This window comes from Lepisosteus platostomus, chromosome 19 (genome assembly GCF_059453375.1).
Source record: "Lepisosteus platostomus isolate fLepPlt1 chromosome 19, fLepPlt1.hap1, whole genome shotgun sequence".
Lineage (NCBI taxonomy): Eukaryota > Metazoa > Chordata > Actinopteri > Semionotiformes > Lepisosteidae > Lepisosteus > Lepisosteus platostomus.
Window position 1 is genome coordinate 5632325 of NC_142629.1, and position 27266 is coordinate 5659590.

General features: G+C 48.1%; 1 protein-coding gene, 1 long non-coding RNA gene and 1 other non-coding gene across 8 annotated transcripts; 2 read left to right on the forward strand and 1 right to left on the reverse strand.

Moving 5' to 3' along the window:
• Positions 1-649: 649 nt before the first annotated feature.
• traf7 (TNF receptor-associated factor 7) lies at positions 650-24090 on the reverse strand. 6 transcript variants are annotated; one of them, XM_088612919.1, is made up of 21 exons: positions 23960-24090; positions 19222-19351; positions 18751-18808; positions 18089-18180; positions 15524-15640; positions 15080-15172; positions 12717-12750; positions 12048-12231; positions 11608-11742; positions 10757-10974; positions 10414-10487; positions 10013-10061; positions 9714-9841; positions 9335-9417; positions 9173-9212; positions 8937-9053; positions 7099-7221; positions 5672-5791; positions 4884-5015; positions 2667-2786; positions 650-2457 (listed from the first exon to the last, which is right to left on the reverse strand). In XM_088612919.1, exons 2-21 carry the CDS (start codon positions 19312-19314, stop codon positions 2443-2445), a joined length of 2025 nt encoding a protein of 674 aa, XP_088469045.1. In that variant the 5' UTR covers positions 19315-19351; positions 23960-24090; the 3' UTR covers positions 650-2442. The 6 variants fall into 6 exon arrangements, with proteins under 6 accessions (XP_088469045.1, XP_088469041.1, XP_088469043.1 ...); XM_088612915.1 differs by having other exon boundaries at positions 18751-18811; XM_088612917.1 differs by lacking the exon at positions 23960-24090 and adding an exon at positions 23548-23951 and having other exon boundaries at positions 18751-18811.
• Positions 24091-24380: 290 nt separating this feature from the next.
• On the forward strand, positions 24381-27266 carry LOC148644979 (uncharacterized). The gene is made up of 5 exons (XR_015928513.1): positions 24381-24508; positions 25201-25341; positions 25701-25773; positions 26072-26157; positions 26869-27266. It is a non-coding gene; the product is annotated as an uncharacterized LOC148644979 (long non-coding RNA).
• Positions 25458-25546, forward strand: LOC148644980 (small nucleolar RNA SNORD60). Its single transcript, XR_015928615.1, has one exon. It is a non-coding gene; the product is annotated as a small nucleolar RNA SNORD60 (small nucleolar RNA).

The following is a 27266-nucleotide window of genomic DNA, read 5'->3' on the forward strand; positions in this document are numbered from 1 at the left end:
CTGTCTATGGCAGTAAAACTAGTGGATAAGAAGACAACTCTTTCACCAAACAGCAAACAGCACTGATCATACAGTAATAGTTTAACTCCTGGAGGTGTGAAGATTGATGACCGTTACAATGAGATACTGCCTCACTCACGGGTAAGAACTGTGCTTTGGTGAACTAGCAACACACACCAATATCATTTTGCAGTATTCCAAACCTGAACATGCACAAAAGCATGGAATTTCAGTGTCACAGACCGGGAACACACACCATTTGCCAGAACCTGGTCAATATCTGCAGTGGGGGCATAAATCCAGACTTTGTATAAATGCAAACATTTGACACGGTCACCAGTCATGGTATATATCCCAGCGATGCTGAACCTACCTGCAGATCGTGAGTTCCTTTTTCAAAGTTTGCACAGGTTCTATTGTATTGTGGATGAGCGAATCTGCAGCATTTATATGCCCATGTGTTTCCTGAGCACTGTCAGCACGTTGTGAGGGAACAGGGTCATGCTGTTAAGCAAAGGAATACCAGAAGGCTCCAGGCATTTGCAACTACAGCAGAAGACTTTTCTACCAACCCCCCGCAGGGTAATGCTAGCCCCATGTGTGTGATTTCTCAAAACAAGCAGTTTGGCGAACAAATGAACAGGCACCGTTAACAAAGAGTATATTGTTTTAATGGTCAAATCAAGTCCAACGAAGTGTATAAGGGAACATCTACATTACCGATGTGGAAAATACAATCCTGGCCAAAAAAACAAAATGAAAAGAAGTCGTACCTTGCCTCTTCGCCTCTCCACAGAGTTCGAGCAGTCTCAGATGAAACCTGTGGGCGTGTATTTATTGGCACTGCAAATTCACTTTGCTGCATCCCTTGCAAAACACACTGTGTCACCAGGCTCAGCGTGATTTCAGCCTCCACTAAAGTAAAAGCAGCTTATCGGGCGCCTGTGTTGTTTCCGTCGAGGTTTGTTTTCCCCCGTTTGGAGCGATCAGGAGACGTTCAGGGCCTACTGGGAAACCTTAACAGCATCCCACTGTTTTTGCGAGACCCAGCCACAAAATCAACAGAATCAGGGTTTGTTTTTTGTTTTTTAAGGAAATGCCGCAAAGAAACGTACGCTTTAAGTTAAAAACAGTCTAGTAGTTTACAACATTATTGTACACGTATATTAAAAAAAGGGCCTATCTAAAATAGACAGCAGCACTTCGATTTAAAAACGCTTCGGCAATGATTTTGTTAAAGCAGCCTTTTAATGCAGCTCGATTGGTTCTTGGGGGGAAGCGGGGGACACGGGCACAGACAGTCGAGTTCAAACCCTCCCTTCCTGGGGAATTCAGCTTTCCCAGCTCATTTTCGGAGGTCAACACATCGGTGGGGAGCAACGACGCGGCTCATTTCGAGACCGCCTTAATTAAAAAAAACCCGGTGCACTTTGATCAAAAACGGGAGGAGGTGGGTGCCGGCGCGTTCCTGGGGCCGTGACCGCATGCTGGGGAACGAAGGGGCATGAAGGCCCGTCAGCACGCCCCCAAAAAAGCACGCGTGGCGGAGATCCGGATTCACATCCTCCCCAAAACAAGACAAAACGAAAGCAGGGGAACAGCAGAAAGACGGTGGGTTCTGTGCTCATCTCTCAATGGACAGCGGTGCGATCGAGCTTTAAACTTTTAAACAGCCAGAAGAAAGACCCCCTCGTGTGTGTCTGTGTGGACTGCGTATCTCTCCGTGCCCCTCTCTCTCGCGGTGGGGGGTGTCCTTGCCGTGCCAAGAGTTGTGCCAGTGGTGCTCACAGGGGTGTGTTTTTGGCTTTTCTGTTGAGGCAGCAGGAATGCAGCCTGACGGCGAGGGAGGGGGTCTCTGAGCGAGACCAGGGAAAGAGGGCTGGAGCCTCGCCAGCACACGGTCAGATAAGGCAGATGTCTCAGGGTCTGGGAACCAGCGCCGTCAGCCCTCCCTGAACCCCCTGCGTCTGTCCAGCCTGAAAAGGCATCATAAGCCAGGGTCCGGCTTCAGCGGGAAAAGGGGGTCAAAGCAACGCTCGGCACTTGGAAACAGCAGGACCCATACACAACACCGTCCATCCGACCAGCCCTTAACAGCGGGGCCTTGTTCAGATCCACAGGTCCAAGGAGCTCTCCTCAGTGAATTTCTGCGTTGCCCAGTCTTTCCGCAGTGCCCGGGAAAAACGAGAGCCCTCTCTTCAATCATCCGGATGTTGGCTCTGATTTTCGTTCCCCGTCAACCACCCCCACCACCCCCCACAACATGGCACTAAATTCACATAACTCAGCTGGGCAAATAAAAAGTTCTTAAAAAAAACTATCTTGCCAGCCTGGCGTTCAGGAATCGGGTTCGGCACAGTCCAGTAGGGATCGGACCACGCACGCGAGGGCTCCCCCAGGCGTGCAAACACAGCTGCCAGGCATCAGGGGCTGACCGCTGGCTCAACAGGTCCACACCTATTGCACACAGAGACAGAGGGGGATGTCAGAACGAGACCGCGTGTGACCAGACAGGCAAAACCCGTATCGGAACGCAGGTGGAAAGTCAGCTCCTTGAAACTGGATCAAAAGGCATTCTGGATCCTTTTCTTTGTAACGCGAGGGATTCTGATCTGCAATGCGGACGAAATCCCCGGCGCGGCGACCCTCCCCTGCCCAGTACGTACCTTGACGGTGCTGTCCACGGCTCCGGAAAAGAGGCGCCCGCGGGAGACAGCCAGCGCGGTCACGCTGCCCTGGTGGCGCAGCAGGGTCTGGGTGCAGATCATGTTGTCCATGCTCCACACCTGGGAGGAGGAGGACAGGGTTAGGGCAGGTCCTCCGAAATCCTGACGGCTCTTGAAGGGACACTGGAGCCCCACAAACGGAAGCCGAAGCTGTTCCCAGGCCAGCAGAAACTGACCCTCGCAGATCATCGAGTTCTGACTTCAATTTCTTTTTCCCTTTCCTTCCCTGGGACACTAGTACCAATTTATATCAGTAGTATCAGATACTATAGTAATAAAATAATAAACTATTTTTATATAGCGCACTCAGAATTGGCTTTTTACAAAAAAACATACACAAAGGAGGGAGGCAGCAGATTGAAACAGTTACAGAAGGAAAGCAAAGGGACAGACAAAGAACCAGTTAAATACAAGCCCTTCTAAAGAAGAAGGTTTGGAGTCTTGATTTGAAAGCGCTCAGGAAGGTGACTCTCTGATAATCCTTAGGAATAGAATTGCAGAGCTTCTGGGCATGGCAGGAGAAGATGCTGTCACCCACAGAGTATAGACGGGCTTTTTGGGACAGACAGGAGACCAGAAATAGATGAACGAAGGTTGTGAGGTGGGACGATAGTAATTCAGACATACCGTGGCGCCAAGCCATATAGAGCCAAGCCTTATACATGAACATGAGGATTTTGAAATCAACACAAAACCTGATAGGAAGCCAGTGCAAGGACTCCAGGATTGGAGTAATATCCAATATAACTACAATTCACCTGGAATAACACCCAAGAATTAAGTGTACTTAAAGGCTTATGAGCAGTGATTGCGAATCACTGACAGCTGAGTCTGATTAAACACGGCTATTGTCCTTTCTGCTGAACATTCGTTATAAACTCCATTAAATTAAAATGTTTTGCAGTAGTAAATGTTATCATTAAAATCATAAGATAAATATTACAGCTGTTGAACAGTTATCAACAGATTAAAACTGTAAGTGATTTAAAGGTATCAAGAGTGCTTATTCTGCATTTCTCTTCAACCACGTCAGATAAGTTTTGCTTTTTTATTACTAGTAATGGAGGCAAGGGGAATTCTAATTACCTCACCCCCCCTAACTACACTGTTAAGCGTCTGATATCGAGTAAGAAAAAACACAGAACCCGTGAAAAGATGGTTCTCCTATAATCTGCTTTGTTATTAAGCCTGTGCCTTCATTGCAGTGGTATTTCCTTTGAATCACAGAGCTCCAAAACTGTATTTTCGTAGGTTCATTACATCTGCAATTGATTGCAGGCAGCAGCTAATATGGAATTGAGCACCAAGCATTCCTAACAGCTTTCTGTACAATACCTGTAAATACTGAGGACATAAATATTGAGCAAAATTACTGTGGGTTGTTGCCTGGTGAAGAAATGATTTCCTGCTGTACTGTATATTTCTCTATTAGTAATTAATGTTTGCCTCTGATATTGCCTTCCATACTCAGACACATCCAGAGGCAATTTTTATGCTGCTATAAAGCATAAACAGCTTTAAATTTGATCTACAGTACACCAAAATACTTTACATTTTGTGTTCAACTACTGATTGCAGCACGATTACAGCAATTAGTAACAGATGATAATTGACTACTGAAAACTTCAGTCACCCAGCTCCACTGTCAAAACCGGGATTTCCTACAGTTATTATTATTATTATTATTATTAACCCTAAGCCATAACAAAAGTGCTCACGTGCATGAAATTAAAGTAGATGTTTCTTCTGTTTCCGAGCACTGAAGATTTCAACCCTGCACAACCTGAAAGGCTCAGATCAGCTCTCTCCTCCGACACTCTGCATGCAGAGACCAGTCCGCCCCCTCTCCTTAAAGGGGCTTCAGCATGACCAGTTTCCAGTGGGATGAACAGCTCAGCCCAAGCTGGGCACAGGGCAAAATCACCTTTCCTGCAGCCCTACCTCAATCTGCTCTGCACACAGATCAATGCAACAGCTACACCTCCAAACATGAATCCTCACACCGTTCAAAGGAACAGGGAGAGAAAGCAATGCATTTCTCCAGGCTGTCCACAGTACCTCCAGGCCACTTGCAATAAATCACCAGCCTGAAGCCCGACGTCCACTGCACATCACGGTCTGGGATAGCATCGTATTCTCGAAGGTGCGCTGGCTTACCCTGAGCGAGCGATCGTAGGAAGCGCTGAACACTTTGGTCTGGTCTGGAGTGGAGATCACCGCCAGGGCGTACACCGTGCCCACGTGCCCCGTCAGCGTGCGCACCTGCTCCTTGGACTCGATGTCCCAAACCTGCCAACGCCACGCACGGGCCAGAATGAGCGTTAGTGCACGAGCACAGTGGCGAAACGTTCGGTACAGTTTCACTTTTACGCAGCACGTCGAAGTTTGACGATTTTCTGCGCGATTCCTTTAAGAGTCAAGTATCTGCTTGTGCAGTGCAAAAACAATGACGCCCACAATCCGGGAGTACTTTACATCCATGCATTTTCCAAATGCTTCTTCCAACTCAGAGCTGGGGGGGGAGCCAGAGCCTATCCTGGCAGGCAACAGATGCAAGGCGAGATACACCCTGGATGGGACACCAGTCCATCCCAGGGCACACACAAGACACTCAACTGCACCAGGATCTATTTTCCCAGAAGCCAATGACCCTACCAGAACGTTAGGGAGGAAATACATGGGAACATGGGGAGAACATACAAACTTCACGCGGACAGCACCTCACGAATTCACCCCAGGGTCCCAGCGCTACAAGGCAGCAACGGTAACCCCCGCGCAACTGTGCCTCAGTAAGAGTTTTGTGGTTCTCTACGACTGCGATTAGATGAATCGACTGGATTCAAAAGCACTTAATCAGCTGAAACTCAGGCTGCTGGCCGCCGATTAAACGGACGCCTGATTCTCCGGAGCCGCAGAGACCCTGCAGTTGCAGAGGGTGGCCTTACGTGGATGAGGTTCTCATAGGTGCCACAGACGATGTGGTGGTTGGTGACAGCGATGGAGTAGACACTGCCCCCTGACGTCTGCAGCACATGGACGCACTCCAGAGAGCGGATATCCCAGATCTGGGAGAGACAGAGAGACAGACAAATTGAGGCTTCCACAAATTCTCTTTGTGTCTGGTAACTATCGTGATTCCATGTTTGTATTTAAATATAGGAATATCTTTGCCTCTATGGAACAACCAGCTATAAGCAAGATAACCACTCTGCTACATCACAGGCACTAAATACACTCTTTGCAGTTCAATAAGACCTCACACAAACAGGAAATATTTGGTTTTCATGTTGTGTGTGTGGTTCAGCGTGTGAGTCACTCTTTATTTACTTCACTGCGGGACAGGCTGTTTCCTTGCGTCCAAGGATGCCGTGTACAATTAGACACTGTGCTTTGCGGTCTCCATTACAGATTTTCAAAAGCCATGGGAATAATAAAAAAAAAAGTCAAATACGTGCCAAAGTCTTTCAGAGTTTAAAAAAAAAACAAATCTGCCAAGAAAGATAATTTAAGAAGAAAAAAAAGACAAAGGCAATCTAATCCACCAGAGGGACAGACACGAGGAAAAAATGCAGTTGAGAAGAAAGGGCCCCTGGATCTCCTTTCTTATCAGTCCTGGAAAAACTGAGTAGTCCCACAGATGGAAGCCATCATCCAGGTTTCCAAGGCAACACTGGATTGTTTATGACACATCTGGATCCCTGAGCCAGCACTGGCCGAAAGAGAGGCTCGGTTCCGCCCACAACGCTGTGTACAGCCCACAGCCTGGAGAGGGGGAGAGACTGCTTCTTTAAACCAGAACATGATGCAACCCTGTGAAACTGACCCTGCATACCTTACAGTTTCTGTAGCAGCTGAAGTGGGAGGAAAAGAGTTGTACGATGAAACTTCAGATTTGAGTCTCAATTCCACCACAAGAAGTGACAGCTGTTTTTCTGGAAATACCATCAAAAGCATTTCCAGTGTATCTCTAACTTTCTCTCTCCTTTTGTACTAGTTAAAAAAGGTCAATGTACTTTTTATTCATACTGATAGTCAACAGCTTGCTGGTTTTGTGTGTTAGAAGTGAAAAGTGCATTTTCTCTAGCACAGCAGTAATATAGGCCAGCTTTCAGTGAACTTTGGTGTGAAAATGCACATTGAGCAGAAAACGCTATAAGCCTGCCAAGCACTACAGTCAGGACTGAAAGGGATTTATTAAAACAAAGGCACATCTGCAGCAGTGTGTGTGGAACTGATTTCCTAGTCATGCTAGGAGCATTTGTTGGCTTATGAGAATGTCCAGTGAGATATTGGATTCACATGTTTAACAAGAACCATACATGCCCACTGGCCTGTGGACAGTACCCTCCCTGCAGCTCAAATGCCCTCTCACCTTGATGGTCTGGTAGGAGCCGCTGTACAGGTGGTTCTGGGAAGCAACGAGAGCTCGGACCCAGTGGTTCAGTCCCGTCAGCTCCTTCTTCAGCTTCAGTTCCGTGCCCACGATGTCCCACACCTGCAACAACAGGCAGTTACACACCCATTACTGCGCTGTACTGACGGGGACATACTCAATACCTTCCACACCAAGACACAGAACTGCTTACTAACAGGCTGTACTGGTGAGGACATACTCAATACCTTCCACACCAAGACACAGAGCTGCTTTACTAACAGGCTGTACTGGTGAGGAGATACTCAATACCTTCCACACCAAGACACAGAACTGCTTTACTAACAGACTGTACTGATGAGGAGATACTCAATACCTTCCACACCAAGACACTGAACCACTTTACTAACAGACTGTACTGATGAGGACATACTCAATTCCTTCCACACCAAGACACTGAACCACTTCACTAACAGGCTGTACAGACATGTAGATACTCAATACCTACCACACCAAGACACAGAACTGCTTTACTAACAGGCTGTACTTGTGAGGACATACTCAATACCTTCCACACCAAGACACAGAACTGCTTTACTAACAGGCTGTACTGGTGAGGACATACTCAATACCTTCCACACCAAGACACAGAACTGTTTTACTAACAGGCTGTACTGGTGAGGACATACTCAATACCTTCCACACCAAGACACAGAACTGCTTTACTAACAGACTGTACTGATGAGGAGATACTCAATACCTTCCACACCAAGACACTGAACCACTGTACTAACAGACTGTACTGATGAGGAGATACTGAATATCTATAACAAGAGACACAGGACAGCTCAAGTACCACACTGTATGGAAACCTGATTAAGAGACACTGAGACAATTACAGATTTAATAACATCATAGTTCATGGCACAATGCACAAAGATAACAATGTGCAAAAATCCAGATGAGAAAAAAATGCAAAATGTTTGCATCCTGTTACTTTACGCCTTTATTGTACAACGTTTATTGCTCAAGAGTTGCAATTTACGATGGCAGATAATGGCAACAGTGGTACAAACACTCTCCTCTCTCAGCATCACAACAGAAAGCTGTCTTTGGCAGGCTGACTGTCCAACATGACATCACCGTGCTGACATTTCGCAGCGAGACAGAAAAACAGGAACAATAGAAAGAGGAAAGTCCCTAACAGCAATGAGCTCATCCTCGCTCGGCCCACCCCCCCCCCTCCTCTGTTACCACGGTGACGAGGGCAGGAGTGGAGTCAGAGTTCTGGACACTGCCCAGACAGAGGCCTGCAAGTCTTAACAAAACCAATCCACCATAACGCCTCCAGTCTCGCTTGGTCACCAACCCAGACACACAACCCACCCGCCTCAGTTTGGACTTCTTCCTAGTTTCTACCACTTAAGGAGCTTTTAACCTGTAAATCTCCTCTATTTATGTGAAGGGGATGCAGAGGTAAGTATCACACATGTGGAATGGGCTTCTTATCTGTCAACCTGCGATTTTCCGGAACCTTCTCAGATACACCAGTTGCGGTTTAGTCGTGGAACAAGTTTTTTCCTCTGCTATCTATTGACAGGCATGATCGGATGAGAGCCGCAGAAACAAAACACAAAATGAATAATGAATAATGGACATCTAAAAATGAATATAACGAGGCGAAAAGCTGAAATGAAGGAGCATTCCCGAAACTGCTTTTGTTTCTACGTCTTCCATGTCCAAATGTCAAATAACTGACGAGCACGATATTCAGACACGCACAAGAACACGGTACCATAGGAGACACGGACAAACCGACCCGGGTAACACTCGCTGACCTTTATCGCTTTAAGGGAGCCGCTGAAGAGCATGTTGTGCGAGGACACCAGCGTGCACACCGGGTTGTCGTGAGCCCGGATAGTGTTCACTTTCTGTAGCGTCTGGATATCCCAAACCTGGACACAGACAGACAGACAGAAAGAGACACATCAGGACGGCACACACAGAAGATGAGAGGGAGCCTTGAAGATCTTTAGCAGCTGCCCAGGTAGACACCGCTGTTCAGATCACTTACAATGATCGTGCAGTCTGCCGAACCGCTGTACAGCTTGTTCCTGCATTTAAAAAAAAAGAGAGATGCAAACCATCAGCAACCTTGTAAGATCAAATGAATGCATTTAAAGCCATTGCAACACAACTCCAGAAAACTCTTTAAAACACCAAGGAAACTGCTCACCCCTGAATGCACAGCGCCAACACAATGCCATCGTGCCCCTCCAACGTCTTCTGGCACTTGTACGTGGTGCAGGTGTCCCAGACCTGGGGAAAGAGACAGAGCAGCAGTGAGGGGAGAGGCAAGGAAACAGAGTAGATGCAGATCCAGCAGATGTTTAGGAACACAAGTGAGAGATAGCCCAAGTGAGAGATAATACAGAGAGGGGATTATAAAGAGCTTAAAAGCAAGGAAGAGCCCAGACAGATGGACAAAGAAGCATGCCAAACACAAAGCCAGCAGAGCTTGAAGGTGGACAAATGGGGAGAATGAGGGACAGGAAGGAGTTAGACCAGATAACCGAACGAACGGCTGCAAAGCAAAGGTAAGGAATGAGTTGAACCTTGATGGTCTTGTCAGAGGAGCCGCTGAAGAGCAGGTCTCCAGTGGAGTAGACACACAGGCACCATACGGGCCCCTGGTGGCCCACGAAGGTGCCCTTGCACTTGAATATCTGCTGGGGGTCGTAGGCTGCAACACAGGCAGACACGCACAGGGGAAATCAGAACCAGTCTACACTTATCCTTGGCAAAATGTTAAAAGCTGGTTGGATTGCGCCCACAAGAAAATCAGACTGTGGACTCGCTAGGAGGTCACAGGCAAGTGGGAAGCCCGCACGACACACGAGGCAGAGACACTCACAGCCCAGGATCCCCATGTTGAGTCTAGCGTTGATATGTGACAGCTCGTCCTACAACACAAATGAGAGAGATGACGGTTACCAAAAGATTATAACGGGCCGACAGCACACTGGTAGCGCCGACGGTGCCTATTTACAGTAACAAACAGCTCCAGCTGTACAACACTGGACAACTGAGCTTTACTCAGAAGGGACGCGGAGCTTAAAAATTAATTAAAAAAACAGTCTGGAATCATCAGTGCTCGCTTTCCAGACTCTGGGCGTTTTAAACGGAGGACCAGAAGTATAAATGAAATCGGGACGGCAGGGGGCATGGCCTTATTTATTACTGCGGCACTGTTTTCTGGCCAGTGGTTCCTAACAGCAGGGAGATGCACACAAAGCGCTGAGCAAAAGGGCTTACGTTAAGCATGGAGGCGTCTCGGCGGAACTCCATCAGGTCCTCGCTCAGCTTGCTCTGGTTCTCATCCAGAACATCTGCAAGACGAGCACAGCGTCAGCCACGGGGCCCCCAGAGATCGCTACGACAGCAGCCACACTGGTAATGCTGATCATACTACTGTGGGGAACTCAGCCCTGACTTGGTGGCCTCTGCAGATCGTATTTACTACAACACGGAGAGTACATTTTTAAAAAGCTGGCTTTGCTCCAAATCCGTTTGAAACTGGAAACGTGCTTCCTCTGAACCAAAACCGGCTGCAGGAAATGTCCCAGTTCGGGCCGCCGCCCGCTGCCCCGTCTCTCACCGAACTTCAGCTCCAGGTTCTTCTCCAGCTGGTCCAGCTTCTCGGAGAGCTTGCCCAGCATGGAGCGCAAGAAGGCGATGTCCTGGTCCTTCTGGGCCAGCGCCACCTGCATCTCGTGGAAGCGGTCGTCGGTCTGCTGCAGGAACTCCTTCAGGCCCTCGAACTTGCACACCTCCAGGTGCGCCTCGTACGTGTCCTGGTTCCCGATGAAGGTGCACCTGGGGCAGCGGAGGAGATCAGAGGCGAGGCTCAGGAAGAATCCGCCCTCCCAGAATGCACCCTGTTGGGCGGGCCCGCACTGAATTGTGGGAACGTCAGTCCTGAACACACCACCTGCACAGTGACTTCCATCCCAGCCCTGGGGAGCCAATTACTGCCCTGTTTTGGGTTTTTTTTTTGGTGCTTTTTGTCCCCTCCCCCACCCACATCTCCTCAGACGTGCACAATGAGCAGCCAGTTCAGATCACAAAACCTTTCAGCGCTTTCAATGCAACAAAAAGCAAAAGACGAACACCCCTTGTCCTACTTTCGTCTCCCCTTACGAAGTACAGAAGTAAAGGCGTAAGGAAGATGAATCTGTCACACAAATGCACGCCAACTAACCCAAGAGCACTGATGAAGATGCCTGCCCTATAGAGACTGCATCATTCTACAAATACACTACTGTCCAAGAAGTCTCACAGTAACACAGCTCTTGGAATATGGAAGTATAGAAGTGGCACAGAAGAAAAGAAAAAAGCATCACATCCCAGGGTTACAAACCCACCACAATCCCACGTCAGCTCAGGGAGGATTGCTCAAGTTGCACCACGTTGCTGACCGAAAGCAGCTCGGGGGTAGGCCGTACCTACCCATATTTGGAGTGGGGGCACTTGATGTGTTCACACTCCTTCAGGTGGGCCTCCAGGTTCATGGTGAGCAGAGGGGGACAGCTGGGGTTGTTGGGGCACCGCACTGGGCGATAGTCACAGCTCCCCTCGTGGTCCCTAAGGAAAACCAGAGCAGAATCGTCCAGCCCCCTTTCTCTCGATCACTGTCTGCCTCGTTCCCTCCCCCCACTGTCCCTCAGGTGTGACCAACATCATACCAGGCTGGCCCACCCTGAAATGCTCTGAACACAAAAATCCACAGCGCTGCCAGAGTCACGTTTCAGTCAGATATTGGAACATCTGGTCACTCCGGGACGCGCTGATTTCAGTCAACCGCAACACCACCCCTGCCGACCGGATGAGAACGAGAGTGTGCCGAGAGGAGAGAGAGAGCGAGAGAGAGAGAGAGCCAGGTGACTCACTTCCTGGCGCTGAGTTTGATGGTGAAGGGGCAGCCCAGGGGATCCACCTCAAAGGCACCCGGTTTGCCAGCGGCAGCGGGACGGCACCCGTATTTGCAGTGGACGAAGAGCTCGCCGATCTGCTCCGCCACGGCGATGTTATTCACCACCACGGTCAGCTTGGCAGTGTCCACAGGGCACTTCTCTGCAGCCACATCAACAACAAGCAAAAACAGCTGCTCACTTTCAGTGTCCCCTCCCCCCCAGGACGCTGCTCTTTTGGAACCTAAAGGAGTGTGCGCCTTCTTCTGAAACAGCGCGGCGAGAGGCAGCACCGTGGGAAATGTTGCATGGAGAGCAAGAGAACGGGCAGACAAGACTCTGACTCCTTAGGCTAGAACTTTCACTGCCCTGCAGAAGACATGAGCTCTGCAAAACAATGGCATGCTCCTCTGGGCTTTGGAGAAAAAGCGGACCGCCCCATGAAGTTGAACTTAAACAAAAAAAAGCTTTCTTCTTCTCAGGAAGAGAGATCCGCTTCTCTTTGGACTGTCCCTTTACCTCTGGACCTCCTCTCAGTAAGGGCCAGTCCACCTGAGCTCAGAAAAGGGGCAGGACTTGTTCCTTTTGTGCAAAGTGGACACAAGCCGATTGAGCAGTAAAACGAGACTCACATATACACACACATACCTGAGGTCAAGGCGCATCGTCTGCAGAAGGTGTGCTGTGGAAGAGAGAGAGTGATCAGTCGAGGCAGGGCAAGTGGAACTGCACTGCTGTGCGTGTGAGAGTGTCAAGGTGCACGAAGCTGGCCGTCGGGGAGGGTGTGCAGAAGGTGACAACTGCGACCAGTCCCTGCTCAGAACTGCACTCACTGCTTCCTTCCTGCTGCGCCGCTTTTCAAAGAACAGGCCAGAAAAATACAGCTGCCGGATTTGACTTGCAGTATCTCACCTCGACACATAACCTGAACCTTCACAGACTATCGTGTCACAAAAGCGTTTTTACTCGCATCAAATGAACGATCATTTGCACGAGTCTTTAGGTGTCCTTTTGATACGATCCATCAAGAAAAGAGATCTAGTGATTGTAAAAAAAGAAAACTGCATCTCTTCATTTCCAAAAGCACTTTACTGAGGGTGCTCCAGGAAAAATGCCCTGCTGTGTAGGTGGGTGCAAGTGTGAATCATTTAGGGTTCTGGGAAGATGGAACAAGTTCTCAAGCCATGCTGTTGATGTCAAAGCCCTTATTTCAAGAGATTTCAAGAGACTTTTGAGAAATGGCTGGATGAGATTCTCAAATCAACTTCCAAAGGGGCTAGATGAGCTGAAAAACCTGCTCTTGTACGTGACCTTTCTTATTCCCGAAACTACAAAAAGCGTGCAATCGCAGCTCCAGAATTCGCAGTGTCATTCATGTGCAAACATAGCATTACAAGCTATGTGAAAAGGCTGCATAGATGCACAGCGCAAGAAGACAATCAGCTGATCGGCGCCAAAACCGTAACGATCTCGAACCATCAGAGTCAACTTCAACCACATGGGTTGGGAGACGGTTCTAGTCTCCTTACACCTCTGTGTGATCAAGGGCCTCCTGTTTCTGATCCTGAGGGAACCTTAAGGTAAGACGTTCAGACTTAAGAACTCTTGGAAAAGCCAGCCCAAGCCGAGTGGGTCAGTGTTTTTTCCAGATTCCGAATATTCAACCGCCTTTTTCAGACTTAAAAGATTCAGGTTCCCTTAGTCCAGGGGTGGGGGCGACCAAACTAAAAAGCCATTTTTGATTTTTAATCTGGCAGCAAATTTCAAGAGCCTCGATACGTGTGAATATGAGAGGGCCCGTAATACACAATGTCCAAGCGGACATTTTGCAACCCCATTTTATGACCTGCAGACGTGCAAAAATTTGTAATGCAATATGTTTACTGTGCAGGATGTTCAGACTCTCTTATCTATTTCTTCACACTTCGTGTGTGTGTGTGTGTGTCACTATCTTCCTGATTGTCTCACTTCTTAACCCTCTCTCTCTCGCTGGAGGATGTTAGAGGTCATCAGCTTCGGCCTGTCAAATACAACATGCCCATAGAGAGCTTTTCCCATTCTCCACTGCTGGGAACTCATACGAAAGAAATGAGACATCCAATTATTTTCAGCGTCTTTAGTATACTAATAAAAAGTGTGCAACCTATCAAAAGTCTCAAATACACCGCAACTGTGAGCTCAAATCAACGAGTTTCAAAATCTTAAGTAACGTAATGAGTTTTCGTATTATTAGTAGTTGAATACAACTACGGTGTTAACGTGGGTTTGCATCAATTAAATATCTAGTACTTTCAACACCTTAAATAAACTTTTTATGAATATTCTGCCTCTGTTTTCTACCGTGATATTTGTAGGGTGAGTTCTGCAAACTAGGGTGTTTTTTTGAGAAGTCCTCCTGAATTTGGATTTATTTTTTTTTGCCACTGGGAGATTTTTTATGCGGACACAAAGGGTGCCCATGAGAACCTGATTTCAACACACAGTCCGCGGCCCTAGCTGGAAATTGTCTATTTTCATCTTTTCCCACTTTTTCCCCAGCCACTCCAACTGCACTTCAACAACGCCGATTGTACATGGGATTTTATTTCAATTTTTTTGCTTAAAGTGTGTTTTGTCCACGTTGTGACATACAGGACACGGGATTCCTGCTGAGGCCTACACAACCTGCTTCTGGACGATGTGTGAATGCGACAAGTTTTCTCCCTTCACCAGTCTCAGCAACGTTCTTTGAACTGACCCCTGCCTATCTGAAGGAACTGCCACTAATAGCTTATTAAACAGCCTACTTTTAACATTGGATTTCCATAGGGATTTTATTATTTCTTGGTCAAAAGTCTTCTGAAAGACCATAAGCATCACCTGCCCTAAAACGAAACTCCAGGCTTCGGCAGCTGTATCAGTGGCAGCAGGACACGCACATAGGGAGGGGGGTTCCTCGGGTGCAGCCGGATCAGGACCGGGGGGCAGGAATGAGAGGGGGAGGGAAGAGAAGCACAGGTCCCCTGACTCACCCCACACGTCGTGATCACGGGGTCTTTGAACACACTGCAGCACAGCTGACAGCACAGCTTCACCGAGGGCTGCTCTGCAAACACCTGGGGCTCCTGGGAAACAGAAGGGCATGATGGGCCAGACGGAAAACCAGGATCAACAACAAGTCCACAGCTCTACTGCAACAACACTAAAGAGACCACAGAGTAACGGAACAACAGGAACTATGAGGCCAGAATTGGCTTACGCTCTTTCTTTTAAACAAATAAGAGAACTGCTGCACACTGGTGGTGGTGGAGGGGAGGAGTCCCCATTACCTCTGAAGCTCTGTGAAAGGCGCTATATACGCGCAAGGATGATGCGTTTATGATTTATTTATACCGTCAAATGGGGAGAAACTCTAAACGCAATGCTAGATAGGTAGGATTAGTGCCTGGCCGGAGCTCAGACACAGGTCTGCTCACCGTGTCCTCCTCCTCCTCGTGCAGGGAGAAGGTGGAGCGCAGGGACATGGTGGACTCGGAGTGCAGCGAGCGCACGGAGATCGCCGAGTCCGAGCGGCGCGGCGTGCTGATGGGTGGCTGTGGGCGAGAAGAGGTGGGGGGGGAAGAGAGGGGGGAGCAGGGTGAGAACTGACGAGAGAGAGAGAGACGGTTTCATTTTTCCAAGCCTGGCTGGTTTCGTCCTCTGCTGCTCGCGTTCTCCTGCAGCGGTGCAGAAAAACGAAAAACACCCAGTCCAGAAAACGCATCGGCTGTAGAGGTAGTTTTTTTTTTTATTTGACTGCTCGTCGCAGGCTAAGCAGATGGAGCGAACTGGCTCTTGCATGGCCTGCCCTGGCACGGTCTCTGCAGTCACTCACAGTGGGACAGACGGGATGGACAGGCCCCGGAGTGCAAAGCCCGGTGCACAGCCACGTGGGGGCTGTGAGAAGCTCGACAAGTTTTCTTTTCCCTAAGAGAGCTCCATTTTGAAATCCCCTCGGCTTTTAAACGTCGGAGCCTTCAGAAGAAGAGGAAAAAGCCGAGATCCCATTATGTCAATAACGCGGCTACAGCGACAGCGTTCTCTGCTCTTAATCAGTTTCCACGAGCTACTTCCTCCATTTTGCATGATTCCAGAACAGTAACACAACACTGGAGGGTGTAAAATCTATTTTGGGATGGGAAAAACTATAGACATTCCAGACATGATTTTCTCCAAAAGCACTAAACTGATTACTCTGACAATCCCGGCCTGTGCTTTCATTTTAAAAGAGAACACGATTTCTTGTCATCACACTGATACGTCTTATACCTGTTAATGATACCTTCCACAAAACGACCAATATACTCATAATCGTCCAATGTCCAATCCCTTCCAGTTTTACAGACTGCGACAAAGTGGACATTTGTTTCCCCTTGGCACCAAAACGTAACTGAAACCGTCCGTTTCCTCTTGGTAAAGCTCATTTTCTAAATTCACGTCCCTTTGAAATCGCTGTACAGTACGACACACACAGAATCAGAGCCATAGGACTCCAGGAATACACCACAAAACCCGCCAGCAAGTGCAGAGTTTCATGGGGGACATGCATCCTAAAATAAGCACAGCAGTCGTGTCTGCTTTTCATTTGCAAAAGCATAATGCACACTCGCAGAAGAGCCGAGAAAAGGCAAAGGGGGAGTTTTCCCAAATCACGTTAACAGGCGTTTCACTGGAAGTGCCCAGTTTCAACACAACCACGCCGAATCCCCCTTCTCTGTTTAACCAATTCAATTTTTTTTTAAAAAAACCTGCGCAGCTCTGCACAAGCGAGAGCTGGCCCGATCCCCATCGCCGCTGCGCTGAAGCCATCAGGAAGAGCCGCTTACTTACAGGATCTTAAACTCACTCCCCGGCTTCGCCTTGCCACACACTTTGGCCTCCTTTCTGGCTCAAACGTAGAATTTAGAGCATCTCAGAGGCGAGTCCAGTCCTTCTGCTGTGCACCAGCTCTGCTCAGCTGTGTCTCTGCACAACAGCAGGGCCACTTGTTGTCCCAGCACTGCTCATTCCCAGTGCCAATTTCACTCCAGAAACCGGGGAGGGGGGGGCGGGGGGGGGGACACTTCCTGCTATTCATTTAGAAGCGAGTGCTGCCGCACAGTTTCCTGTGCTGGAAAGGGACGGGCGAGGGGGGGGGTGGGGGAGCTCACCAGTACAGCAATCAAGGAACAGCACGGAGAAACGCTAACTGATATATGGAGAGCCGGGGGATTTGCTGGGAAGAGCTCGCTGCACATGCAGAGCAGCCCAGCCAGGTCTCGGCGAGATCCGAGGAAGCACAGGCACGCCAATTGTGATTCATCAGCAGAACGGGGAGCAACCGACGGAAACATGCAAGAAGACAGCCAGCAACGCACAGACCGGCAGACACAGCGCCGTGACATGTGGTGGCGGAGAGGCGTTTCAACTGCACGCGAATGAAGAAGACACCTACATCTCCGAGGCGGCTGTCGGTATCCCCTACACGGACGCTACGTTCTCCGGCATTATTGTCGGAGCGTCCTACTATAACCTGGCCCTTAGAAGAAAGCACTGTGGCAAATCTGTCCAGGACGTCTAGCTTAACACGCGTTCGGCTGGTGAGCGAGGCTGATCGGTTTCAGCGTGTCTTTGTTGCCCTGCAAACTGGTCTCAACGGCCTTTTGCTGTGCTCCGATACAAGCGTGCCACGGACTGCACTTGTACAATACAGGAGGCAAGATGTTTCACATGTCACACTGGCGAGTTTCTCTCTGCAATGGACCTGGATGGTAGCACTCCGCCTTCGAACAGACCCAAGAGGATTAAGAAAATGATCACACGTTATGCGGGCCCTGTGCCAATCCGATTCCACCCAACGAGCTTTACTTGGCGATACCGATGAGAGCGGCCAAAGCAGAGCCACTAAGTGCCGCGCGCCGCAATGCCCCACCACCAGGGGGCTCTCCGGCACTGCCGTACTGGGGTCACGCCCCCTTGGGGTAGCCCCTGCAGGTGCAGACGGGGGTGGCGGGGGCACTGACCATGCCGTCGTCCTCGTCCCGGGGGGAGTAGGTCATGCTGCTGGAGGAGGAGGGAGTCCGCCGATGTTGCTTGTAATTGGTGGATCCTTCAGCTGGGAAAGCACACACAAACAGATGGCAGAATCAAGAGAGGTGCAGCCACCCGACGGTCCAGAAGAGGCACAGAAAGCCTTTCCAGCGATCTGAGGTCGTATAAAACAAAAGCAAATGATCGAGCGCAGGGCCCTCATCCTGTAGGCCTCTGGGCTCCTGGACTGTGAGGCTCTGCTACTGATGATCAGCTCCAGAAAGACCCACTGATCGACAGTCCATTCAGGACAATGTCAAGCGACTGTGAGGGCACCCGGATAAAAAGGCAGGATATATCCACGACCTGGCCCGTAGGGACTACAGAACAGACCGTAACCAGCACAAAAAAAAAAAAAGACTCAGATCAAACATAATCCTCTTCAAACGTCATATTTTTACAAAAATATTCTGAATAACGTTGCCAGTGCACCCATCAGAAGAGCTCCTTGCGCCAGCCCAGTGGAAACACTATCAAGCGACAGGTCTGGAGTCCGCTGGTGGGTTAGAATTGAGGGAATTCAGGCCCTGTCTCGAAATTAAAGACTGCAGCAAAACATTCAGCATGAGGCAAGCGCACAGAGAATCAGACTAACCTTTCGTAATAGTGGTGACTGTTGCATATGCAGGTCCAAAGGTGGTCTCCATCCTAGTCTGCTATAAAGAGAGAAAAAAAAAAGGTTTGATGCTGCTGTTGAGTCACGCAGTGAGGAAGATGAATCCCTTAGAGACCACATGGCACCACAGTGCACATGTCCCTCCTGCTTGCAAACAGGAAGATCTGCAGATGTGCCCGGAAATCTTCAAATATGTAACTGCCCAAGACTTAAATGTCTCCCAATCTACTTTCAAAGAATTACTGCTGTAACAATATGTAATATGTGTCCAAAAAACAGTGACATACATCAGCTTCAAAGGTGGTATTCATTTATTGCTGAATTATCCTAAAATCGACTATCCTAAAATAGGTTAGACAAAAAAAACGCCAGAGGATACCTTTGTTTTAAGTCTGCTCTTAAATTCGGCCGCTGTCCCCCTCCCCAGCCCTGCCAGAAGGCCCTCCTTACCGTGTTTGCAGTGTCGGCAGGTGGGACACTGGCCACGACTGCTGCAGCACCTCCAGAAAAACGGTTGTAGCGCAGAGTCTTACTGGAGCTCATAGTCCAGCACAGCCTCCCTGGACCTGACAGTTGCACCCTGAGAGGCAAAAAAACCACACTGTCAGCCCATCAGCGATCTTGTCTCCCCTTTCGTTTGTCACTGTAGCCCGAGATTGGACACCGCACTCAGGACGCCGGCTGCCCATTGGCTACCGCACTCAGGACGCCGGCTGCCCATTGGCTACCGCACTCTGGCACTCCATAACTCCAGAGACCACTGTAACCCCAGGCTGACAGCTAAATGGAAACTCTGCTCTGTGGCCAAGATTTTTGTTTTCTTTCCAGCAAGAGTGCCAAAACATCTGTTATGATAGTTAATTACTTCTTTTTACTAAAACAGGAACTTCACATATCTTTGGGGGCCATGTTTTTGTTTGCAAACTGAGCTTATGTTGCAAAGACCATTCCTTGAGTATGGAAAACTTCAGAACCCATCCTTTTTGTTCTGCGTTCCTCACCCCCCCCCCACAGTCTCAACCGTGACAGAAAACCGAAAGAAATGAGCACGCGTCTATCCACCAGCGCTGCAACAGTCTGAGCAGGAACAAAAGGGCAAAGACACAGACAAACGGAGAAGTTGGGCAGGGCTCAGAGACTACAGAAAAAGGACACCTGTACGGCACACTGGGCACAACAGAACCCACCCAGAACTAAAGCACCAGTTACTGTTGACCTAAGCAGTGGGAGGCCTGATTAGGGGGGCAGGGCTGGAACTACAGGATTTTTTGTTCCCATTTCTGAAACCAGAAGGACACAAAAGAAATGGCCCTGTGAAACTTCGCTGAACAGTCAGTGGTGAGTGGAGAGTCAGCTGGCTTTGCAGTAGCAAAATCCAACCTACAATTAATGCTCTCCAGCCATGGTGGAGATTATACACAACAGATCCCCAAATAACAGGTTGCAAACCACCGTCTGTTTCACAGTAATTCACTCAAGGAGTCCCTTGCCATTTTCCTTCTGTTACTAATTTCTATTCCTGGTTGGAAAAACAGCTATCCGGTTGCTGACAATGGCCTGATCCCACACTGTACCTGCGATACTGTGCATCACACAAGAGGGCTGCCCGTGCTGATATGAGACAGAAAGCACTGTATCTGCAACTTAATTATCACAAGTACACAGGTAGCCCCCATCTCCCTAGAAGGTGGACAACCTCTAAAAGAATCTCTCCTTTTACTTTACTCAATTTTTCCTCAAAATCACGTCTTCCAACAACTAGAGCTGGAGGCTGTGTGGGCTAGTAGCTATGAAGAAAGCTATCCCTCATTATTGACCTCAAACTGACATGGTCTTCACCTCAGACTCAAGGGACTATGAAATGTCCTACTTTCCACATGCTGTGTACAAATGTAAGATGAAGAATTAACAGTAAAATGTGGCACTGGAATTTGAGGTTTCAGTATCCTGCGCTGCAGAAACATTACCATCAAGTTCCTGGGAAAATGCCTCGCAGGTAAACACTTCCGAAAATTAGACGCCATACTTTTGAACAGCAAAGAAGGAAAATAGTCATCAATGATGGTCACAACATATGTTCCAAACAACTAAGACCATGTTCCAAAGTAGGAAAAGAAATTCTAAACCATCCTGCTCTATAAAGCCTTAAACGCCTTCTGACAGTTACTAACTAGTTTAAAAGACTAATATACTGAACTCAAGTTGCCTTGGATAAACATCGGCGGCTACATACATCAAAATATTATTTACGGCAATAATTATTGGCGACAAGGATGCGATCATAGCACAATGTTAAGTCAATCCAGTGTTTATGATGAATCTTGCAGAAATCGATTAGGAGAGATGACATAATCCATTTGTAATCCCGCGGTAAAGGGTTATCGACTACAAATTGAAATCTGGAGATACAATCGGGTCTGTTTAAGAATATTACTTCTAGAGGGAGCAAAACAAAAGCACTTCAAGATAACCCTGTCAGCGCTAGCTACCGCTAATAACAAGGAGAGCTCGGAGCTCAAGAAAAACTGCGCACTACTGAATTCCGTAACTGCGTTAAAAACAAAACCGGGCTGAATGAAATCGATGGCTCGATTAAAAAGAGAGAAGTGAGAGAAGGTCCGGGACCACCTCCCCCTGCAAAAAAAAAAAAAAAGGCAACTCAAAGTCAGCCAACCTGATTTTGGAAAATGTGACTCATACCAAACGAAACCTTAGAGGGAAAAATAATTGAAAACGTTTTAGTTGATTAAATGCGCTAAACAAAAATTCCAGAAAGTTACTGTTTGCGAGCGATGAAATGCCCGAATAAAACCCCGATCACACAGCTAAATGCACAACGTCAGAAGACAACGCTGCGGTCCGGCTGTTTACCTGTTGGGAGACAGTTACCTCTAATTCACTCACAAAGACTGTAAACCTACAGCCTTGCGTTGAAGTCTAGTGCACATTTCTGTACCATAACGGTAATGAATGAAACAAAAGTTGTTCAATTAATCCGATTACAGTCCTCAAAGCACGCTGAGACCCGTCTGCCAGTGCTGCTCTGCACGGTGATGTAAACAGAAAGGCACGCGACGGGACTGCCTGTATGCTAATGAGGCGGCGCCTCGGCCAATCGGAACACAGGCTGCCCACTCTCCGCTTACTACTGTACTATTCCAAAGTGACGTCAGTGTCCCTTACCAGCACTTTTTTTTTAGATTTCACAACAGTAATGAATAGAGCCGCCTACGCCGTATCATAGTCCATATCCGAATGCTAAAAAAAAATCCGGAGCTGTATAATTTCCGAGACGAGTTCACAAACACGTTTAAGTGACCGTAGCCGTCTTACTTATTGACATCAATCTGTTTTTCCTTCCAAAAATCGACACGAAGCTACAAATTAAACGGCCTCTACTTGCGCCACACAAAAGCATTGTGTTCTTTACTTGTTCCGAGTGCAACAGCAGCAACTCACTTTGATATGAACACAATTGCATGTGTTGGTACACCGCCTGCTAAGTAAATAATTACATTCATAACCATAGCTGAGAGCTCATTAATGCGGATGGTTTCAAAGGTCAACAATTATTACAATACATCTGCGTCCGTTCTCTACAACGATTTCGCACTTTCTCTGTATAACGAGTACAGTCGCTGCAAATTTAACATTTTTCATTCAGCGTGTCACTGTATATCTGATACAGCGTGCTCCTCGCCCGTACCACTTCGGGTCAGATTCAGACGTCTGTGGCTTTTTCCAGACTCGCACTCCAGGAACTGCAGAGACTTCGACGTTTCACGATTTCAAGAACAGGTGGGTACAAGGACAACAACAGAAACGATAGTACCACCACGTGCCCCCAATGCGATACTTAATTCATTCGCGTAGCCAGTAAAGTGAAGACTTCATCTCTTCAATCAAACTCGACGTACTAGTTTTAAGGGAGAATGCGTTACTAACGTGACACTGAGAGCTGGAGCAATGAATCGGATATGACGCCTGTGTCATTTGAACAGCCTGTACACAACAATCTGAAACACGGGTGCATACATGTTGGGCTTCATCACTCCGTTCTCCTCCCCACTGAGAGCTGGTTTGTGGGGAGCATATTGGTGCACTATGGCTGCCGTCGCATCATCCAGCTGGGGCTGAACACTGGAGGGGAGTCCCCATGACCTGTCAAGCGCTTTGAGGGGAGTGTCTAGAAAGGCGCTATATAAATGGAAGGGTTTATCCCTTAAGATACTTCTATTAACGGGTCTATGAACACGAACAGAGAGTTTATAGTATGGATCTGCTGCCACCGACAGTCTGAAATGTGAGCTTTGTTTCACTGTTGAAATCGACCGAGCCCCACTCTTCCAGTGCAAGCGGAAGGAGACCCCACAAATATCACGGGGATCTCAGCTCCCCACATGCCCCCCCTTCAGGGAACGTCGCCGTCTCAAACCTTTCATCACTAAACCGAAAGATACAGAGCACAAAGAAACAAGAGGACACCTCAGAAAGCATCACAGACCCCGAGCCCGTCCAGTCTCGCACGAACACAGCTGATCGCACCTCAGACGGGAATGCGCGTCGACACTTTGTGACACCAGACGGCTCGCTGGCTCTCAGCGAGATCTTCCCAGACACAGCGCCCGATGCGTGGTGCATCTCCTTCCCTCGGTGACGACGTGTACTGGCGCTTTTCGCTTATGAATTCACCGAATCAGCCAGCGCGACGGATCGCACACTAAACAAATGAAGCCCCTGCTGAGCCGGCGGCAGGCTCGGTGGAAACTCTCCTACCTTGCCAGGAACACTTCATCAAATGTTTTTTTACGGACGCTCTCCACATCAGCCCATTGGTTCGCAAGCTAATCGTTGTGTCGCCAAGACACGTATGGCGTTATCCAGCTGTGTTACGATTGCTTTTAAAGAAACGGAAACAGATGTCTAGGAGAGTCAAAAATTCATAGCAGTCTTGCAGTTGTATCCAGATTTTAATTAGACATTTGTTCTCGTCTCTCGGCACATGGATCGCTGTCGTACTCTCAATAAGCTGTGACTCGTTAGGGCTATTTCTGGTCTAGAATTAGGAGAGAGAGATTCCGTGTTACGATGGTGTCAGCCGCAAACACCCGAACCTAAGGGCTAGCAAAACAGTTCTGGTCGAACTACGCGATGGAAAACCTGTGTATAACGAACTCAAACCTCTTACCAATGATGCAAAAGCACTCAGCCTGCTCTTATAGTCCACATCTTCTTCCCTGACAGCAGCCAGATTTTTGAGGAAGTGAACTGTTTACCGGGCATTGTGGGGCTTGTAGTTCATTTATTCAGCTGGGGCCTTCGATTCCAAATCAATCCCCGATCAAGTGAGCACTACAGACCCCACAATTCTTTTCGACACCGCCCTCCCATCCACGCTCCGCCCACAGCTGAATGCTCATTGGCTATAGCTCCATCAGTCTATTGTACTACTTTTATCTACCATTGGACGTTCTTCAAGTCAGTTTCCCTCTCACGCTAAAACTCACATTTGATTCGTGACCAAATACATTTTAAATAGCCAATAGGAAGCTTCCCCTTCTTCCAGCGGAAAAGGAGTGTTGCTTTAGAATTCAGAGGCGATTGGTTCCTTCGCATAAGAAACGGCTATTTTTGCATTGACTATCCAATAAGAAGTGTGAATTCAGGCCGGGGCCAGACCTTCACCCCATAAATTCATTTCGCGGCGCTATTGAGCCTCTCTTTTTGCTCGGTGGAGGTGAGTGGTGGTTTGTTTTAGTTGTTGCTAGTGTTAGTAAAAGCTCAGCATTTCCGTGCATTAGTTTTATTAAATCTGGCTTGTCTCGGGGAAGTCCAGCTGTCCATTACGAGTGCTTGCCGAAGTACTGAATGTAGTGGGCGCTGCTGTTTTTCAGCGTAGGCGTGCTGGATTGACCTAGGCTAGGCCATGTGGGCCCGGCGTGGCTTTGTGTAGGAAACGCATAGCTCCACGTACAAAGGTCTGCCCAGTTTGCAGACTTAAATGGGCGCATCTGCGCACCCCAAGATGCGGCTACGGGCCTACATCGGGCCCGCTTGGAGTTGCGTTTCATGCGGGATTTTAACAAGACTAGCGTCTTCCTCTTATGAGAATAGTCTTGAGTCTCCTTCAGTGTTAATGATGAATCTATTCTTATTTCTGACACTTCCGATGAACAGTCCTTGATTTCACTAAATGTTCTGAAACACTGTGGACTCGACTGATCGTCTGAACGTAGGATGCACGTGTAATATACTCGCTTGTGAAGTGAGAAGCGTGTCCTTTATCGGTAGAAGCTTCTCGGCGACTGAAAAGCTTCACCCCTGTTCGCCTAGACTGTGCCTCTGTATGTTTCATGTGAAAGCGATTGCATGGGAGGTTGCGCTGAGATCGTTTAAGAAACCGGCGGTATATTTTACTTTTTGTTTTAGTGACACGTGGTGACGTGCTGCCGATCGCCGTGGAGAAATTCAAGATGGCGACGTCGCAACAGCGTGTCCTGAGAGGTTGTGGGGACCGATCCGAGTGGAGTGGCGGCTGTTTATCCGCAGGCAATCGAGTGACTTGAAATGGTGAGTCACCTGCGCGAAAATGGGTTGGTTTTTGATTGAAATTGCAGAATTCAAATTGGCCCCTAATCGAAATCTAGGTGGTAATGTCGGTTCAAGGGCTCCCCGTCTCTGCACAGTGTTCATGATGAATGATTTTTCTATTTCTGACACTTCCAATGAGCAGGCCACCCTGTGGCCTCTGATTTCACTCCATGTTCTGAAGCACTGTGGTCACTGCAGGTCAGGTTTGTGAAATGTTTACATGATGCCCTACTCGGGACATGATGGCTAACCAGGACCTCTGTGATGACCTGAGCAGGAAAGATCTTTCAGAGTTGGGGGAGGAAGGATGGTTAACGTTCCGTTTCTTGGCTCAACAGATCACCCCAGACGACGCGTGCGTGCCTTGAGACGGGCTTGGGTGAAGAGCAGACGTCGAGAGATTTGAAAATGGTGAGTTTATCCTTCTGTCCGACTTTTAAAAAATCTCCCCTCGATCTGACTGAACGGCTGCTCGCCCTTTCCGGTTTCTGCACGGTGTTCGTGATGAATTATTTCGTATTTCTGACACTTCCAATGAACATACTGCCCAGCAGTCCTTGATTTCACCTCATGTTCTGAAGCACTGTGACAAACGGGAAGCTTTTCGAAGGCAGCTGGTTTTTATCCGTTGATCCTGGAGCTTGTGTAGCATAAGTATTGAGGTAGGGTTGCGCAGGGATTCTAAAAGGATGGCTGGTCTTTGTTTCAGGCATTTCAACCCTCCCCATGAAACGTGGTGTTGGGGGGGAGGTCTCGTGGTAGCTTGGCAGGCCTGGTGACTGGAGAGAGAGAGAGGTAAGGAAGTCCATGTTCAATCATTGGGGGTGGGGGACCCCACCCCACCTCACCTCACACCTTCTAGTTCTCATTCAAACCAAAATTAATCCTCAAGTGAACTAACCAGTAGCTTGTTTAGATCCTTTCCAAGTCTTTCTACGTGAAGGTTGGAGATAACCTCCTAGGAGGTTATTTCTTCAGTTGCTCTTTAACTGATTCATGATCAGTTCTCCGTTCCTATTAAAACCCATTAAGTCCGTGTTCGTTAAGAGCTCAGGTGTTGGGTCCAGGATTGGGATTTTAACTGGATATCCTGAATCTAAATTCAGGTGTCGATCCTTGCACCTGACCTAAAAGCTCAGTATCGTCCCCTCTTTCAAGAAATAGTAATTGATCCAAGAATCTCATCCAGGTAATGACCAAGAGATGGCCTCGTTATTTTCTTACCTAGAGTTGTCCTGAAAATGGAGTTCTTGAATGTGTATGCCGACTCGTTTTATAGTAGCACCCTCTTCTGTGGTCTGAACAATCATTGCACAGTTTTACAATTTCCTGCACTTCAGCAGCTGTCCCAACAAACTGTGGTTGGTTCTTCCAGATCTAGAATTTAGTACGTGAACTTCAGTTGGCTGCGTGACATGTATTTTTGAATCTAGCAGTAACGATGGGTAGGGTGTGACTGCATGGGTGGTTGAAAGAGGCATTAATGGATGGTTTGGTGTCTTGCAGGTGACGGGGGATGTGGACCTCTCCAGCTGTAGGGGCAGAGCTGGCCTGGCCCCCACTAGTCAAGATGGGGCCCAACACACTCTCTCTCTCTGGGCCATTCCACTGTAATAAAATGTATTTTGATGACTCAGGAGCTTGCTTGTTCTGTTTGTGGCCTCAGTTGTGATTGAGGGAGGAGAACCTTCATGTTGTAAATCCTAACTCAAAGCCCCCTGTTCCTAGACTCGACCTTCAAATTGTGATGTGTGAGAATTGAACAAATTTTAAAAAGGCAGAGCTGTAAAGCAAAATTAGAGAAGCTACACCTATGTAATGCATTACAAGCACATTCTAATTAATGTGCCTTCCTGTGTAAAGGCACTGGCTGAATGTTTTTAATAAAGCCTTTACGATCTCGA